The sequence below is a fragment of the Nilaparvata lugens genome, chromosome X (genome assembly GCF_014356525.2).
Source record: "Nilaparvata lugens isolate BPH chromosome X, ASM1435652v1, whole genome shotgun sequence".
NCBI classification, from domain to species: Eukaryota; Metazoa; Arthropoda; class Insecta; order Hemiptera; family Delphacidae; genus Nilaparvata; species Nilaparvata lugens.
Window position 1 is genome coordinate 89,671,976 of NC_052518.1, and position 20,937 is coordinate 89,692,912.

The following is a 20,937-nucleotide window of genomic DNA, read 5'->3' on the forward strand; positions in this document are numbered from 1 at the left end:
TAATACACTTGCAATAAACTATTTTTTTCTCGAATGGGTTATCGTTTTATTGGAATTATATCAAAAGGGGTCAACCAGACCCAACATCACCAGATGCGTTACAAGTTCGACAAATCACCAGTTAAAGGTTGACCAAATCTCTAATCAAGAAATAACTGAATATTTATTAATTCTGATTTGAATATTTTGAATAATTTTTGCAACCCTTCCCAACATAATTCAAATAAAACTGCTGATCTAATCGAGCTTGAAAGTCTCTTTCGACTTTTTGAAAGAATAAATCAAGCTCAAATTAAAATTGCAGTTGAGCGAGTGAGCTTGCTGATCCTATTTCTGGATGATCCAGCCGGGAGTCCAGGGGGCGAATCCGAATATGGCGAGCGAAGCAAGCCAGCCGGCTTGTTATATATTATAGATTGGTTCTTAGAAAAGCTGAGAAATGACACTAAAAAACGCTGCAAAAACTAAGATGTTGGGCGTATCCATGGGAATATCTCCGATTCCGTTCTTAGTGCATGTCAAATTTGAACGTATTTGGTTCAGTAGATTTCCAGTTTTGATGATTATAGTCCAGTCAATATAGACATAAAAAGGGGTTGTGCTTGCAATTTATATAGTAGTTCTGATTTTTTAATATATTATTTGGGTACATAAGAGAAGTCCAGAACCAATTTCTGCATGTAAAATTTCCATGTGCTAGATACAGGGTGGCCCAAAAACCTCATATTTTCGGCTCATTTTCCAGTTTTCAGCTATTTCTGCCAGATATCGTAATCGGACAGAAAAGTTTGCTCCCGCCTTTTTTAGATCATAGAATTCTGAATAAAATCAGATCATTCATAACTCTCTATCTCCAATGAGTACTGAGTTATGATTTTTCAAAAATGAGTGAAATTTGAAGAAAATTGATTTTTTTAATGGTCTCATTTTATTCACAATATTTTATAATTTAAAAAAAGGCGAGAGCAAAATTTCCTGTCCGATTACGATATTTGGCAAAAATAGCTGAAAACTGGAAAATGAGCCGAAAATACGAGGTTTTTGGGCCACTCTGTATCTAGCACAAGGAAATTTTGCATGAAGAAATTGGATCTGCACTTTTCTTATGTACCCAAATAATATATTAAAAAACAGAACTACAATATAAATTACATGCACCAATGTATATAGTGACTGGACTATTATTAATGAGTGAGTGAGTGAATGAATCAGTGCCATTTCGCTTTTATATAATATAAATAGAGGCTTCTAGATTAATTTATAGAGATTCAATGTATTTATTTATTTAAAGATTAATCATTTCTTCAGACTAATTTCTAAAGAATTTTTACATGGAGATATAAATGAATCTTACTCAGTTCAACCAGATTCAGTTCCTTATTTTCATTTTCCGTGTAGTATCTGACATTCTTTGCATTTGTTGTGAACTCATCCCCTTTATCGGCTGCGATCCATACTTCATCCATTGCTCCATAGGATATCATTCCGACACTTCCTGGAGCTGATTCTTTTATTTTCTGCTTGTTCACCACTCTTATCAACTCCTGATTACGAAGAATTTAAAATATCGCCATCATCATCAACAATATTCTGGCTGATGTGAATGACTTATCTAAAAGGCCGGTGCAGACGCTCAAGTTTACCATCAGTCTTTTGCTCAAGCAATAGTCGAAACATGGAAGTCGTTGCGTGTGGACGGTAAAAAGGATGGGTCATCAAGCTAAAGTCGTCAATAGTCCAGGCGCTGGCTTACATTGAGCATACATGAGAGAGGCAGAGAATTTGACTTCGGATTATTGTTAGGGGGTCTTTAGTGTATATGAAACTCGATGTCGTCACGTCCCAGGGTGGTCGACAGATTGGGGGGGAAGGGGGTAAGTTGTAAAAAACGCGCGCTTATAAAATCGCCTGTCCTGCAGTTACTATTCATAGTACAGCTTTGACTTTTTTCTCAATATTATGTACTTATAACTGGCTTTCAATGTGGTCCTCTACATTTTTGCGATAAACTGCATAGTTTTTCCGCAAAAAAATAAAATATCTCGAAAAATGTATTTTTTTATTATGGACTTTTTGTTATTTCTTGAATATTCAAGTCGTTAGCCGAGTTAGAGGAAAAAGTTCCCAATAAACGTTGTAGGCCGTTTCTTCCTGAATTCAATGATATATATAGTTTGGGGGTTACGATCATAGATGCGGCGGTGGGAGGGGGATAAGTAGCACTGTAACGCTGCGAAGCGGTCCTCCCCCATGATTAATGCGCGTAGTGGCCTGTCTATCGCATCGCTCCTACTATTCTATGCATTAAAATTATGTATTTCAGAAACGCTATTTTATGTATTTTTGGTCGCTGAACACGATTTTTCAACTCTCAAGCCTCAATAATTGATATTTCTCATCATAATATACATATTATGGTCAAATTACAAACTTCATCTCATTATCATTATTTATGATTACATTGTAATGATAAACCATCTTGTTTCTTGTTTGGAATCCTATTTGTGTTTCTCAGTCGATAAAAAACTAATATCTCATAAAGAGAGAATAATTATTCGATTTAGTTCAATGATCACTTTGGAATTTCGAAAGTCAAGAAATGGAGTAAGTTTAACAAATAATATAGGCTACCCCATATAGAGCACCGTGTAACAGGAGTAAAATATTTTCTCAATATAAATTTACAATTGAAGCACGAATATCTTATTTATTCATTTATTTATTCCAAGAAAACATAGGCTCACAGACAAACTCCAGTACGAGCCTTAATGACATAGATGATAGTTTAACATTACAATTAACATACAAAAAAAACAAAAAAATAATATCGCACTTTATAAAATCACGATTCAGTATATAACTAATAAGATTAGAAGAGAACGATTTTTTGGTTAGATTCCGGAAAGTTAGTAAAGGGGTATAGGATGAAAGATACATATAGAAAGAAGAAACATTTGAAGAAAGAAGAGTTAGTAGAGCTCAAAAATAATAATTTATTCATTAATTGAGCAGCATAATCTTCCACAAGATCTCTTGAATTAGTAGCGGTCATAGAAGGGATCAAGGCATGGGTTTAGTCTATTGTACAATCTCATTGTTCTATTCAGGTAGGAATTGAAATGGTGAGCGGTTCTGACAAACGGTATTTGAAATAGCATATTATGTCTTGGTCTTTTGCATAGAACATGAAAATTTAACAAATTGATTAAATCTGGCATGAATATATTATTATTTAGAATTTCATATAATAGCATTAATGCTCTAATGGACTTTCTGGTTTGCAATTTTTGGACTTTAAATGTTGACCCTAAGGTTTCAGTGGAAAAAACTATTGGACAAAATATATTGTACTTTTTAAATAGAGATATAATGCCAATTACTCCCATGTGATATGACTAAATATTTGAATACAGAGGAAATACAACTCTAAAGCTTCGTTTCCACCAAATTTATTAACGAGATGTTAATAACTTAATCTTTATAGATTCTATTTTATTGAACATAATTTATCATACACATGATGAACATATGTGTTTGTCAAGTTCCGTTCAATCTAATAAAGATTAAGTTATCCACATTATGTTAATAACTTTGGTGTAAACGCAGCTTCATCAACTGATTTCTGTAACTTAAATAATCTACGAATAGATACGTTTCATCTGGCTGAGTTTGACTGATTGTCTTGGGTTGGTACTTGAATGGAAGTGGAATGGGAGTTATCTTTGTTGAATCTGAAATATTTGGAGAGAATACTGTTGGAAATCCATTGAGGGGAGATTAGTCTAATTAAGGTGTGAGAGCAAGCAATCAATTCAATGAAACAACTACAAAGAAGGACTCATGAACGGTTCAAATATGAGAGATTGTCAAAGTATATTTGAAAGAAGTCAGGAGCTATTTGTGGAGTTTTTTTAGAATCACAATGCAAAATCAATGACTACTTGAAATTTATGACTGATTATTGTAACATAGTTTAAATTATCTTGAATTGTATTCGTGCTCTGGTATTGCACATGGAAACTGTACGAGATAAACGAGAACATTACATTTTTCTTCAAGACTCTGATGGACAACAGAATCTGCATAATGTTATCAATGGTATGGAGGCAAGTGAAGAAGTGTGTGATTCTCTTTTGAATGTATAAAGAAATAGTCATTCGGTCTTCAACGAGTTTTATCTGAACATAGTTGTGGCAAATTGTACGAGTAAAAGTGTATTCTCACCTATAAAAAGAAACAGAGTTCTGTCATTCTCCACGATGCAATCAAACAAAAAATCCTAGTCTTAGTTCATTCTAGAACAAAAAGATCTGATCTCAGTATTTTTACTAGGTAGCTGTTTAAATATAATTCAGCATTGAAATTTTAGTGCAGCATGCATTTCTACAATAACCGCAATCTCTGTCAACATCTGATGGATATTTGAAAAAAAAACGCTTAATCTCACTTGGCCCATGAAATAATTACAGTAGTGAAACTAGTTGTGGATTTGACTAGATCCTTAAATATCGTTGACAAATTCGCAAAATGATGACATGGCTCTCCTGAATTCAACTCCCACTCACTTTTCAAAACTTTCAATACGGTACGCTGCAAGATTATGGAAACTTTGTGATGAGAAGAGTTATGAAAATTCTCAATGAAGATGGAGTGATACAGGTGGACATAGTTTTTTATGTCTATAGTCTAAATTCAAAAAAGGTAGTGAACATACTAGAAGCAGCAGAGTAAAAGAATCACTCCAATAATGTGCTCTCCAAACCATCGAGACTTGATTTTTAAATCTGTGGCAGAGATTTATTAATGTAACATGCAATTATCTATAAAGGAATAATCCATACGTTAGCTATGTGCAGGTATACATCCATTCATTCATTTGTGGATTAAATTATAAATCATATAAATATGTTGGGAAAGATTAACAGGCATGGCCCAAAACTATTCTATTCCCAAATTTTGATACTGACGAATAACTTGTTACCATTTAAAAAGTCTGAACGGGGATACCATAATGGATGAATCAATCAAAAGTTAGTGAAATACCATTATAATAATACTGTTAGAAATAATTTGAATTAATATTTAAATTTTCATCTCATTTTGATTTGACACATATCTATTATTATATTGGATATACTTTCTCGAAAGCTCACGACAAACTGAAGATTCACGAAAGTTTAACATTTTCATATTAAACATAATTATTATGATAATGAATGGATGATGAATTCCATTTCCACCATAAAGAACTAAGAAATTCCACAAACATTTCTTGGAAATTAACTGACCACTATATCAAGTAAGCGTGGCCAGTGTGTAATTAATAATGTAGCCTGAAGCGCATCACAATAAATTAATTTAAAATACATTATTTAAATTTATTTTAATCATTTGCATCATTTAAATTAATTTATTTATAAAACATAAACACATATAAATATGATCATTTTTTATCTTAATATATTTCTTGAAACCCAAGTTTCGTTTATTTCAGTCATTTCTTAGTTTCCTTGCAGAATGAGATGAAGTTTGTAATTTTGACCATAATTTGTATATTATGATGAGAATTATCAATTATTGAGGCTTGAGAGTTGAAAAATCGTGTTCAGCGACCGAAAATACATAAGATAGCGTTTCTGAAATACATAATTTTAATGCATAGAATAGTAGGAGCGATGCGATAGACAGGCCACTACGCGCATTAATCATGGGGGAGGACCGCTTCGCAGCGTTACAGTGCTACTTATCCCCCTCCCACCGCCGCATCTATGATCGTAACCCCCAAACTATATATATCATTGAATTCAGGAAGAAACGGCCTACAACGTTTATTGGGAACTTTTTCCTCTAACTCGGCTAACGACTTAAATATTCAAGAAATAACAAAAAGTCCATAATAAAAAAATACATTTTTCGAGATATTTTATTTTTTTGCGGAAAAACTATGCAGTTTATCGCAAAAATGTAGAGGACCACATTGAAAGCCAGTTATAATTACATAATATTGGGAAAAAAGTCAAAGCTGTACTATGAATAGTAACTGCAGGACAGGCGATTTTATAAGCGCGCGTTTTTTACAACTTACCCCCCTCCACCCCAATCTGTCGACCACCCTGGGACGTGACGACATCGAGTTTCATATACACTAAAGACCCCCTAACAATAATCCGAAGTCAAATTCTCTGCCTCTCTCATGTATGCTCAATGTAAGCCAGCGCCTGGACTACAAGCTTAAAATGTATCGGCCGGCAATCTTTTTCCAGCCGACCGTCCGTCTTTTGCCTATCCACCAAAACATGAATTGCATAAAAATGGAGATAGAGAAATAGTGATTTCAGATTCGGATTCAGCGCCCTCAAATTAATAAAATGCCTTGCGAGTACTTTAAAATAAGCAAGTTTTTTCTTGATTGTATATAACGCCATTTCACTTTTTTTCTTTCTTGATTCTCATGATACTCTCAGAATTGAGAATTTGATTTTGGTATTCTATCATGATATATTAAGATGTACTATATTATTGAAATTAAGAATACTATCTACAAAATTTCAATCCATTTACAATCACTGTGACTCGAGATATGGAATGTAAACAAAACCATTCAGCAATATTTATTAGTAGTAATATTATTATCTATCATTTATGTTGCTAAAGACAAATATAGCATTATCCAGTTGGATCAGCGAAAAAATACTATATAATTATTACTTATCAATAGAATATTATGGGATAACTGAGCTTGTGAGTACAAAAATAGGAAAACGGACCGAAAAAAGACGGATGCGTGTGGATGCAATTTTACATCCTTCTTTTGCTTGAACCGAACGATCCGTCTTTTGCTTGAGTGGAAGACTGGCGGTAAACTTGAGCGTCTGCACCGGCCTCAAGTTCAAAGATTTCATCTATTTCGTAACTTTCACAAAATTGAGACGCGAGAGACCTCGCCTTCGATAATACAAATATTAGACAACAATTCAATCATTTATTAGAGCATAACGAATGATACTTCAATGAGCTCGTGAGAGAAATTTATAGGGATAGAGACGAAGGAAAGGTGAGTGTGAGATAAGAGAATGATGAGTGAGAGAAGAGAATCATCAGTATCATCATCAACTATTTCCATCATCATCGTCCAGACAACGAATTTCTTTATAAAATCAAAGAAGTCATAAAAATATCAAGTAGATTGATTTCTGTTGATGTTCAAACGAGATTCACTTGAAACTGTGAGCGTTTGGTGGATAGGAAGCATTAACGTTATTACGATGAAGTGAATTAGTCTCACTCTTGAAATTTGAATAATTATTTTTACTCTATGTGAAATTCTCTGGATCAGTTCAAATGTTTCATTATTTTGATATATGATGACAATTTATACACTTGAACCAACTTTTCCATGTAAAGATACGGTACCTACTTTTGAAAATATAATCAAACTCTATAAAAAAAGTCTGTATAAAATGAATTAAGACTTTAAAAAAGAAGAAAAACCGTGTTGCCAAATTGTGTGTACTTTATATCTTTCCATGCAAGTCCATATGGATTGAATGAGACTATAGTGAGGTCCACGTTATAATGGCAGTGAAGGAAGATAGGAGAAAAACGTTGCCGATCCTCTGTCTTGTCAATGCCTTCTATAGACGGTAGCTGATACAGGTTTATTGATGTGATAATAACTGTTCATTGTCGTTTAAATAATCAATTATATTTTATCAAGCAATAAATATATTTTTCAATAATTTCATAATGAATTTTCATAATTAAGATGAAATATTTTGTTAATTTATTATAGATTCTACATTATTAAAAGACGATCTGGCAACAGAGCAAAATGAGAAAGAGATAGCGCTATTCTCTTTGTTGAATAATAGACAAGAATAGCATACCATTGCTGATCAACCACTGCCATTATAACGTGGACCTCACTATAGTGAGATTCATTAACTGTCATCATTCCTTATGAATAGCATCAACTTCCTCATTGAATGAATGCTAGCAATTTGGAATGTATCTATCTTACTATAGCAGATCCAGTGACTGCTGACATCCACTTGTGAAAAAGAATACTGAAACCTTTCAAGCCGTCGACCAATGAGAAGAGAAAGCGTTCTGACCATTCCACAAACTCACTTTCATGCTCCGCCTACCTGGCTCGTGATTGGTTGAAGCTACGAAGCTTTGAGTTGGTTTTGAAAAGTGGGTCAGAGCTTTGGAGTTCACCGGTAGATAGCAGCAGTAGCTAGGTCAATCTTGTCTCGTGCCTATAGTGAGGTTCACATTATAAAAACAGTATTTGATCAAAATTGATGTTGCTATCCTTGTCTGTCATTCGACAAATAATATAGTGCTATCCTTTTCTAGCTCCGCAACGTTGTTAGAACATTTTTAAAAATTTAATAATTTATCAACAAAATATTTCATATTTTCAATTATGAAAATTCATCATTAAATCATAAAAATAATATTTTACTGCCGATTGAAATAAAATTTATTATTTTTTACAAGAACGAACCGTTAATAATTACATCATTTATAGCGGTATCAAGCTATCCTCTATAGAGGGCAGTGTGCAATTCAGAGAATCGACAACACTGTTCTCTTATATTTTTATACTGTCATATTATAACTTGAACCTCACTATAGTGTCTTGCATTAGGATGAATACATGGTGGAGCGGCGGAGCTCCAAGCAGCTTCAAGATTGAGACTGTTGATTGTAATGCATGTTTTCAAATGTTGGCGCACTTAGTGAAGATGTACTGACCAATTCGAATAGATAATTTTTCTCATTCAACAATAACACATAACTCATCTATACAGTTGGACAATGTCAAATATTTATAGGATACATCGATTAGTGTTCTCAATACTGTCAAGCTTGAGAGTACCTTTTTTAATCTGTACCTGTACCCTAATATGAATGACTTTTTCAAGAAAACGAAATCGTGGATTACAGGAAACTCTGTGTGTTGCCATTTTCTTTAGTGTATGGCCCAGTAGCACAAAAGCCTGTTGAATTCTAATCATGATTAAATGCCACGAGAACAAATCAGAAAAGGCGTTTTTTAAAAGAAGACTCCTCTGGTTGGCTCTTATGGAATTCAATCATGATTGAAATTTGAATAACTTTTGTGCAACCACGCCTTTGTGTTTGATTAATAGCAGATCATGAGGCCTAGTGCCTCGAAAGACTAAGAAGAGTGAAAAATGAAATGAGTATTGTTTCTCACCCCATTGGAAACTTTATTTTCTGTTTTTCCTTCTTTTCCCATTCCTCTTTCATTTTGTGTTTTTCCTTCTTCATCTGTTTTCTCTTCTTGTTGTTGTTTCAGATTACAAGTCCAAATTTCTGTTTCCAAACCCTCAAAGTATTTCGAGTTTGTCTCCGAATCGGTTTGATTTGCCATCGCCGCCAATTCTTTTCCATCTCGGTCGGATATTGAAAATATAGCAAGGGGTTTGATTTGTGAGCGATTTTTCGACAATTTACAACTGACAGGAAACAATAGCAACAGAATAAATCATTTAGAACAAATTTCAATCAATAAAGCAATCATCAGTTTCAGCAGTAATCAATAGAAAAATGAAGCAACGAGCAAACATTTGCAATACTAACATTCATTATTTTGTAACGATTTCAATCATTTAAAATATTGGTATACTACCAATATTATTATATATTGCATAATATACAGTAGTATAGGGTGGGGCAGAGCCGATTGACAAGTTTAGAAGGTGTATAAGTAATGAACCGTTCAATGGTTCAATTCAGTTTGAAATGTAGATTTGTAGTGTTTGTTAATTTTTGAAATTCATATCATTTGAATAGTGGCTATCAGCAGCAATAAACTAATGTAGCGTATTTGTTAAGTTTTGAAACACTTTTTGGCACATTCGCTCCTTTAGTTCTTCCAAGATGTGTGGGCGATCTTTGAAAACTTTATTTTTCTACAACTGCGCGTAAAGAAAGAATTTACATACTCAATTCTCCTCGTAAAACAGCTCATTTCTGAGGATAATCTACTTTTTCGCTTGCTAACCATCTGCGCATGTGCATAAGAGTTTCTTTACGCTCGCTAATCAGCTGATGATAAGCAGCTCGCCAAAAGACAAACCACTCTCGGTCAGATCTTAACCTAAAAAGTCGGTAATTGTACCGATTCTACAGCCATGATGGATATCAGTGTAGACGAATTATTATCAACTCCTCCAGATATAAGTGATTTAACAGGTTTGTGCAATTGTAGAAAAAATGTTGTATGTAATTCGCGCGTAATGCTTCTTTATCGCTCTTGCAAAATTATCACGCTCCGCTTCGCGTCGCGTTATAACTGTTTTGCGCGAGCGATAAAGTCACGCATTACGCTCATAATACATAAATAGCTATTTTGAGGTAATGTCATAGGAAAAAATCGCATATGCTTAAATCGAGTGAGCGTGCCGGCCATAGTTCTTTGAGAATGGCAACATCACCGTCAATGTCACCTCCCAGCGTTTTGTGACAATCTTACAAACTTTTCTGCGCCCCAAATTGGAAGAACTGGCTGAGGAGAATGACTTGGGAGAAATATGGTTTAGCAGGATGTAGTAACAGTCCACACAGAGCGCATTTCAATGAATGTGTTGAGACAAATGTTCCCAGGGCGGCTTATCTCACTAAGGGTGAACTTGATGTGGCCGGCACGCTCACCCGGTTTAAGCATATGAATTTTTTTTCTATGGACCTCAAAAATAAAGTTTTCAAAGATCGTCCACACACCTTGGAAGAACTAAAGGAGTGGATCAGAGAAGAGATCCATGCCTCACCAATAGCAGTGTGCCAATATGCGTTTAAAAAATCCGAAAATACGCTACATTAGTGTATTGCTGCTTATTGCATTCAACTGATACAATTTTCAAAAAAAATTACAATAAAAACTATATTTCAAACTGAATTGAACCCATTAAAGATTTTTTTCTAAGGTGAACGGTTCATTACTTATAAACCTTCCAAACACGTCAATCGGCTCTGCCCCACCCGTATATTCTAAAAACTCTCATCATAAATGGAGAACTTTAAGCTAATCTAATCATAGATTTCTCATTCCCTAGGGAACGTATCCTAAAGAATTGAATATTTTATAAAATATATAAGCGGTTTCACAATCAAATATCTGCTACTCAATGTTTGAGTTTTCAGTTTACTAGACATTAATAATGGTGTATCAACTGAAACTGGTATTTCAAATTGTTTTAATAAATTTGTGGTTTTGACATTAATTACAAGTCGTTTTTATTCAATATGATTTATGATATATAAGTGATAAGGTTCTATTGTATATTTTTGTACATTCTTCCACATACCACATCCTCATCAAGTAGGATCATAGCATTCATTAGAAGACGTTATTCACTTCTTCCAAATTTATTCATGACTAACCTATAGTATTTAGCCAAACAATATTGAAATTGAAATTTAAAAGTAGTTTTACTGTGACTGATGTAATGGTATCCCCCCATAATAATAGACACAAAGATACAGAGATCTTGTTCAAAGTTAATAACTCAAAATCTATCCAACATAATTAACAAGATTTGTTCTTGTTATAGCTTCTATTGAATATTGAAGTTTCTAAACGAATATGGCATCGAAATTATCACTTCGACATTTCAGGCAAAAGTGAGAATAATAAACGAATATTTCGATGCTCACAAAAAAACAGTTTCAAGATCCTTTGATTTAACCTTTACATTGTTGTGGAATGTCAAAGTATTTATCCCTCCTCCAAAAGTCACCAAGCTATTAGATAGGTTTGGGCTCCAATAAGATTCCCTGAACTCCTCCCGTGTCTTGGGCAAATCAATGAGGCGGATAATTTCATCTTCGGTTGTGAACACTCGTTTCTTAGTCCTGTTCAAATAATGTTACATTGTTGGTATATTTTTAAATTGGATTTTCTCCAAACTATAATCGATTTTTAATTTTTTAATGGATGTGACAAGCTGTGATCTATTCTAAACGGTTTATTTTAGATTTAAACTGTTCTATAACATTATGCTGTACAGAGAATGTACTCATGCATGACTCAGACTCATGCATGTTGTCTTGTTATATTTGATTTTTTTCTTCTTGCTGATCATCTTGATTTATTAGTATTATTAATTAAAGTTTCCAGGATTCTACAGACGTCGTGCGCTAAAATTTATGTAAAGTGATGAACTGAACTTCAAAAAAAATAATCTATACGTCTTAACAATAATTATTTAGTAAATACAGTTAAATTCATTACTAACAATGACCATACAACTTGTCAAAGTGTGATATAATTTCCAAAACTTCTAATGAAATTTATGATGGAAATAAAATTCTTTATTCATTTATAATATAATTTAAACTAAGATTCAGTTGAAAATGTCAGCATTCCTTATTTATATAAACGCTTTCCACTCAAACAATGCTGACAGCTCAAAGTAATAAATCTTACTATACGACGTGATTTCCACAATAAATTGAGAGTGGGAAATTACTCTTGAAATATTGCGAGATATTTTCTTGCGAATAACCGAGATTGTCTACAATTTAAGATTCAACGTTAAAGAAATTAAAACAGAAGATAACTCACGTTTTGATTGAGTTGTCGTAAAGTGGAACATATTCCTGAAAGATCAATTGTCCCACTGGAAAGAAAAGGAAAAGCTATCACATTTTTTTTAAAACATTCAGTATTTGAAAAAATGTAATATCATAGAGAGAATATAGCACAATAAGATATCCCATGGCATAGGAGAAAATATAGCATAATAAGATATCCCATGGCATAGGAGGTTTATGTTGCAAATTTCACTGTTAACTCGACCTGATAGTCCAAGTAGATATTTTTCATGAGACGCTGGTAGTTTATCATACTGTGCTCTTCTTACACAGTACCTAATAATTGACAGTAGTCGGCTTGATTTAACAGAGCATCAACTTCAAATTTGGAACATGAACTGCCAATACCAAAGGGAATATCTTCTTATGCTATCTTTTCTCTATGGTTTATTCAAATATTCAACTATTTTGTTCGAGAAATAGCCTGCTCGCAAAATAATTAGATTCACAAATAATTGATCTCAACAGTGCTTTATTTCAATAAATTTAATTGACAAAGAATATCAATCATTTTCATAAAATTAGTATGAAGTTATTATTTTAATATTGAGAGTATAGTTTCCTCAATCTCTTGGAATGTTTTCATACTGGCGTGAACTGTAAGTTAATTATATAGTCAAAGATTTTTTTTTCAATTCTACGATATTAAGTTACTTGAGAAATGTATACATTTTTATTAGTAAACGCAATTCATCTTATTCAAGCCCGGAAGCGTTCGAAATAACTGGACCCCTTCTCCAGCGTACCTCAATACTCAACTGTACCAAGGCCAAGCCACATGAGGCGTTCTCCAGAGGAGACGACAGGGCAGGAAGGTCCCCGATTGACTGTTATCAGCTGATTTCCGAACGCCAACCCAATCAGCCTATCGGGGAGTTTCATGCTCATCTGAAAAACACCTCCTGTTGCTTTGCCCTCTGAGGTGAATGATCAAGGACAAATGGATACGGATTCCCACTTACCAGAGTGCCAGTGAACGTGATCAGTACAGTGAGAATATAATTTCCATAACCTCTAAAGGACCGTTCATAGCTCGGTCGGGCTGAGTGAGAATAGTCCAATCAGAATTCATAGGAATAAATTATATTCACACTGTGCCAGTTACTTTCACTGTCGCTGGTCTGTGGGATTCAAGGTCTAAATTTTGAGATACTAAACTGAAGTCCACGGTACAATGGCAGTGAAAAAGATATTAAAACAGGGTTGCCAATTCTCTGTCTTGCCACTTCCTTTTATAGACAATAGCTGATACCATAGATACTGGTATATCTGATGTGATAATTAACTGTTTAAGATTCATTCTTGTTTAAAATAATCAACAATATTTTATTCGTCAATAGATTATATTCTTCAATGATCCAATAATTAATTTTCATTAATTATATTTCTACATTGTTAAAAAACGATCTGACAACGTTGCAGACCACCTTACTAAACTCACCATATTTCACTGCACGTTTTGTTGATGAGTCTATGTATTTAACCTCAGTTATGTCCACAAACAATTTTGAATAGTCCTTGTCAAGTGTTCTCTGAGTAGATATTCCTACGCCATCAAAAGTTTGGATTTCACTGACTGGCATTTTAAATGAAAGTTCATTTACAACTCTGTAGATACTCTGTAATAATAGAAGGGTTCAAGCAAACATAGATAAGAAATTTTAAATAGGGACTTGATTCAAAAATAAATTAAAGACTCAATACTATCACGTATAATTTAAGAGAAAATGTTCACTCGTTTATCTTATTCATCCGTCAATTTTATTAATGTCCAAACTTCGCTACGTCATCAAATAAATCATTATATCCTGTTATATTAAGCGAGCAATTTCTGTATATCTGTTTATATTTTTCTATTTTTATATCTGGTTATCTGGCTATCTGGTTATATGATATTATTTATGTTCAACGGATCTCGAAAACGGCTCTAACGATTTTCACGAAATTTGGAATATAGTGGGTTTATGATATCAAAATTCGATTGCACTTGGTCTCATCCCTGGGAAAACTCGCTGAAGGACATGAAATTATAATTTATCCTTGGAAAAACAGATGATGATTTCGTCGTCTGTCGATAACAGAAGATGCGTGTGTCTGTGTGGGAGATCAGCTGTGTAATCAATTAGCTTACCGTATCTCGCGAGAAATCTAGAAATTTTAATTGACTCGATCAAAATACAGTAATTTGATTTGTTGACATGAGATAGTATATATCATAATATTCAAAGTTAATCATTATTTTACAGTTCTAAGTGAATGTTATTTTGTTATTCAATTTGGTATGTAAACAATCTAAATTAGAAAATTTATGTTTTCAAATATTTGGACTGAAAATTTCACCTGGATTCAAGTGTATGGAACATAACCTACTTTTTGGAATATTTATAGTGTATAAATCAAAAGTCGGGAAAGAAACAGTTTTGGGCTGTGCCTGTTAATCCTTCCCCAATCATTTTAAAGAATTGAGTTCTGTTTATCAATAAATAAATAACGAGCAAAGCTCGGTGCCCCGATATTTCTATTTATATGAAAGTCTCATAATCATAGTTTTAAAACATAGTTTATCTGGTTACTATAAAGTCATTCTGTATTGTAGTGTCAGTCAGTATCGTACAGTTAGTCTGTATTTATTTAGTAGATAAGTAATTTTGCAGTCAGGTGAGTCAGCCGCCCGCCATGACCAGAGCCATAGCCTCCTCCTCACTTCTTTCAAACAACCAATATTTCAACACTACAGCTGAAAAAATGCTAATTTGAGGAAATAATCTTTTGTAATTACGATATATTACATGGGCTAAGAAAATGCATTTTGTTGTTGAGAAGGATTTCGTCAGCTGGACAGAATAATAATAGTAATCCAATTTGATAATGTACTGTACATAAGAATTGAGTTAAAAATGGTAATAAATGAAATAAGCAATTTGCAGACCAAAGAGATTAACTAATAACAAAGTAAAATACATTGAAATAATAGTAACAAGTTAAATGTAAATATAGTACTTCTATTGGATAAAATTACTAATACAACAAAGGAGTACTGATGAAAAGCAATAGCTCATACTATTGGGAAATATTCTATCATATCAAGGAAAGTAGTGTGAGCATGCCACACCAGATTTTCCTTATTGTATTTCCTATAGTGTAGTGAATAATAACTTTATGCTTATTGTTGCTGTTACTCTTTATTTTTCACTTGTTTTATACATTTTTACACAGAGATGAAGTCAAATTTATAACAGTGAATATCTTGATAACGCACTGGCAGACCGGTTCAGACCGCCGCACATAGCTTGAGCAACGTCTTTTGAAAGACGTATCTTCTTAGAGAATGCATAATAAGTCTCTATAGACTGATCCGCATTAGGTTAGTTACACAGTCTCTATAGTATCTCCTATAGAGTCGGATGGGCATGAAGCTCCCCGATTGGTTGATTATCAGCTGATTGGGTTGGCGTTCGGAAATTAGCCAACCCAATTATCATCATTATTATGTACAATTTACCACCCACTGAAGAGGTATTTCATAGCCACCTAATAAAAGGCCCTGGTCTACAATTTTGTTACGTCGCAGTGTAGGCCTAGAATTTAATACATGATTGGTGAAAAAGATCAGCTGGTGTGTTTTTAAATCTTTATTACCAATCATGTATTAGATTGTAGGCCTACACTGCGACGTTGAATATCGTAGGCCAGGGCCTTGTATTAGAGGTGGCTATGGGTATTTGGATATGTCGATAAAACAATCTTCCTGCCCTGCCAACTCATCTGCCGCCTGTGCAAAAACGCCCAAAACGTTTCATTAGGCTTGGCCCTTATGATCTATAATACTATTAAGTATTAAGAAATTCAGCTATTCAAATTAACTTGTTCAAGATAGGATAGGCCTCTACACGTTTGACGCATCCGCATCTGAACTTCCGAACTAATTAACTTGAAATTTTGCATACAGATTCCGAAGTTACTAAGGATGGTGATAGGCTTATTCTCATTAATAGAATAATTCTGATACGAATTCTGATTGAAACTAACTTATTCAAACTGTGATACAAAGTAAAGTAAGGATATAAGCCCAAAAAATAGTGAGTAAATCGAGTATTGATCTAATTTGATTTACTACACAAAATATTGTGGAAACAATCTCACCGTAGCAGCAGATGTGCACAAGAAAGCCTCTTGTTTCGTATATTTAAAAAAAATCTGCCGATAATCCCCGTGAATAGTTTCTTGTGAATGAAGAACACCATTCTTATTCATCAAAATTGTCACATGGGTTTGGAAAATATCTTCCATTTTTCCGTAGTCAATTTTTTTGCATTCTCTTAAACAGATTTAAAAATACAATATTAGATATTCGATCCAGTTTTACATGCGTTTATGCCTCACTTTGAAATCACCATTGCTTGAATGGGCAGCACTGTTGTTATTTCTAAGTAATGCTTGTGAACAGTTGTTTATCAAGTTGCCATGCTGTTTCTTTTTCGTCACAACGCTACTAAATATATTTCAATTTTTTTATTATATTATGTTAAGAGGATAATGAGAGTTCAAGATATTAAGATGTTTTAAAATTTGTAAATAATTGACATTATAATTCGATTTTCAAACATCTGAGCATTGTCGTCAATTATTATTTCTTCATTCACTATTGCTTGAATGTGCAGCACTGTTCTTATTTCTAAGTAATGCTTGTGAACAGCTGTTTATCAAGTTGCCATGCTGTTTCTTTTTCGTCACAACGCTACTAAGTATATCTCAATTTTTTTATTATATTATGTTGTTAAGAGGATAATGAGAGTTCAAGATATTAAGATGTTCTAAAATTTGTAAATAATTGACATTTTTATTGCATGCTGGGAGTTTGAGATGCATAAGATTTGAAATTGCACCGGAAAATATAATTATGAACAAAAAGGGGACTATATTCCTTCTCATTCCATCATTGGAAATTAGTTCTGGTTATTGTTGTAATCATGAAAAAAAAACGATTGAATCCAATCGATTCTCCTAAAATGTTTCTAGAGAACTAACAATCCAGAGAGTTTCAAATGCGATTAACTATAGTGAGGTTCACGTTATAATGACATTGGAGGAAGGTGAAACAGCGTTGCCAATACATTGACTTGCGACTACCTTTTATAGAATACAGCTGATACCAGTAGATCTGATGAAATATCAACTGGTCATTCTTGTTAAAAAAGATCTACATAATATATTTTTCCTCCACATACTGTCTAGAGTACTTACTTTACTCCGTGGAACAAATCAAATCATCTTTATTCACTTCATTTTACAATTTTATGAAAAATGAACAAAAATAAGAATATCTAGTGCACTCTTCATTTCTTCTATATATTTTAGAATATTTTTCTATATATTTTCCAAATCATGGATGGCTAATGGTTCTGAAGCTGATTTCACACCGCCAAAACATAGCTTGAAATACGTCTTTTGAAAGATATAGCCGACGTATCTCCGTATATATTAATGTTAATCAAAATGCCCATTTCAAATCGGTGTAGCGTAGATTCAACATTGACAATACGACGGCTACGTCTTCTGAAGACTTATTTCAAGCTACGCTACAGCAGTGTGAGATATACGGGTTTGAACTTTTTAAAGTTTTTAGCGCTTTCGACGTTTTTGAGCGCTTAAAGTTGAAAAAAGTATATTCGTCGAGTTCAAAGCTAAATTTCAAATAATTATTTCTTGTTTTTTTTCAGGGTAACAATATATCTTCAAGAATGGGAAAACTTGCCCACATTATAAACTTTCGAATCAGTATAAGCTTGTTTACAAAATGTCAATACTAAAATAATTAAATATCTAAATTGAGCACTCCAGAAACAATATTTTGTTGTACAAAATTCATATCATTGAGACTGGATCAAACCGTTTGTTCTCATTCGAAAGCTTATGAAATGGTGAATATTTCCATTATTGAAAATATATTGTTACCCTAAAAACAAATCGAGAAAAAACTGTTTTAGATTTGGCTTTGAACTCAACGAGTGTACTTTTATCAACTTTGAGGGCTCAAAAACGTCGAAAGCGCTCAACACTCGGAAGCGGCCGATATCAGCCCGGCGATATTGAAGTCTATCGATCTATCTCTAGCATCGTATTTTGAAAGTGACAAATTGTTGGAAAGGGTATCTGCTCTTGTTAAAACTATGATTGACGAATTTACTGTTGGGTTATCGGCCTCACTCCAAGCTGCTAATAAAACTATTAATGATTTGAAGGAGGAAGTGGTGACTTTGAAAAAGCGCATCGAGGAAAGTGATTCGATTCTTCACGAAAGATTGGATAGCTATGAACAGTACAACCGCCGTAATAATTTGGAAATATTCGGCGTTCCTGAGACTGAGGGGGAGTCCACCGACAACGCTGTTATTGCCATTATTAAGGAGAAATTGAAGCTCAATATCAATGAATCTCATATTGAGCGTTCACATCGACTTGGGAGAAAGCCTCGTATGCCTGTAACTGGTGACACCAATCCCACGACTCGTCCGCGACCGATCATCGTCCGCTTCTCTAGCTATCGCCATCGGAAAGATATATTCGCAAATAAAAAATTACTAAGCAGTACCTCAATCGTTGTTAGGGAGGATCTCACTAAAGAAAGAATGAACGTATATCGGCAGGCTAATCAAATGTTCGGTCGAAATAAAGTCTGGACTTTGGACGGTGTTATCCATTACATTAAGGGGGACGGAGCTAGAAGATCTACCGTTCGAGGTTTTGTTGAGGATGTTCATTGAATAAACAGTGAAGACTCAGTGACCGGACTATTAATAATTAGATGGTGCTTTCTTTTTCAATGCCTTTTCTTTGATGTCTTTATTTGTATTAATATTATATTCTTACCATTTCCTTGCTTTATTTCGGTTTTCTCATTTCTGTATGAAGTTTTTTTCTTCCTTATAGCATTGAATTTAGATTTCTCTATACAAGTATTTTATTTTTCTGAATTTTTTGACTCTTCACTTAATCTCAACTTGATATGTGAACGATAAGATGCTGTGCTCTTTGTCAATAATGTTTTCTTAATATTAATATCTTCATTTATTGTATCTTATTTTTCCCAACCGTAGGAACGGTACCTGCTTATTTTGTTTCTCTCATTTTTCTAGGACTCTCTTCTTCAAATTGTAATTCAATTTTGCTCTCTTTCAATCTATTATGTGTTTTTTTTTTGTTCTTTTCATTTTTCTAGGACTCTCTTCTTTAAAGTATTGTAATCAAATTTTGCTCTTTTTCAATCTTTTATGTGTTCAAGATTCTATACAACTCATAACGTTTCACTTAAACTTGACTCGTCTCATTTGTAACACAACAAAAAGATGTTGCCTTCCTTTTCCATCTTCAGCGTATTCACCCATTTCTCATTAATTTTTTTGTCATAAAGCACAAACTCTTTTTATGTCAAATACTAAATCATGAATCCCGATTTTGAATGTAAATATATTTCATCAGTGGATGAGTATAATGAATACATTTGTAGTAAGGATGGAGTTACTTTCTTCCATATGAATATCCAGAGTGTGAATAGAAACTATGACAAATTATTATTATATTTGAGTAATATGTCAAGGAAACCGGACTTTATAATTCTCTCCGAAGCCTGGATTCAGCCAGATCAGAATATTGATGTGTTTGAAATTGAGGGCTATGCCTCTGTGTCTGCTTGTGCAGATGATAGATGCGGTGGCATAATAATTTATCATAAAAATGAATTTTCTTGTAACCTAGTACAGAGTAAAGTTGAAGGATCTGACTCCTTGGTCTTGAATTGTGCTTACAATGATGTTAAATTTACTGTTGTTGGAATCTATAGATGGCATAGAGTCGCAGTTGACCGTTTTTTAGACAGCTATGATACATTTCTGCAGGATATAAACAGTGATATATTGATATGTCTTGGTGATTTCAACATTGATCTTAATAGGCCTGATAGGGTTGCTGATAAATATCTCGAGATAATAGCCTCGGTAGGTCTTGAAAATTTAATCAATATTGATACCCGTGTGACTGAGCGTTCTGCAACATGCATCGATCATATCCTGTTCAGAGGTATGCCACCTTCATCTGCGCGGTCTGCAGTTGTTGAGGCTGCTATAAGTGATCATAGAGCAATTTGTCTCTCTATTGCTCTCGCCAAGCCAAAGGCCAATTCCGAGCAAAAAATATTTAAGAGGATCGACTGGGAACGTCTAATGGGTGTACTAGAGCATGAGAGTTGGTCGGCCGTCTATGAATCTGTTCACACCGACATGGCTTATGACAGCTTCTGCTCCATTTTAG

At 33.7% G+C, this 20,937-nt stretch overlaps 1 protein-coding gene across 2 annotated transcripts in view; it reads right to left on the reverse strand.

Moving 5' to 3' along the window:
• Positions 1 to 20,937, reverse strand: part of LOC111049369 — a 91,523-nt gene that overhangs the window by 51,786 nt on the left and 18,800 nt on the right. For both annotated transcript variants that reach the window (XM_039442635.1, XM_039442634.1), the window contains exons 11-16: positions 16,774 to 16,948; positions 14,072 to 14,249; positions 12,602 to 12,656; positions 11,692 to 11,889; positions 9,230 to 9,491; positions 1,355 to 1,544 (exon numbers count right to left, since the gene is read on the reverse strand). In XM_039442635.1, coding sequence (XP_039298569.1) covers positions 1,355 to 1,544; positions 9,230 to 9,491; positions 11,692 to 11,889; positions 12,602 to 12,656; positions 14,072 to 14,249; positions 16,774 to 16,948 — 1,058 coding nt within the window. The remainder of the gene's footprint in view (positions 1 to 1,354; positions 1,545 to 9,229; positions 9,492 to 11,691; positions 11,890 to 12,601; positions 12,657 to 14,071; positions 14,250 to 16,773; positions 16,949 to 20,937) is intronic.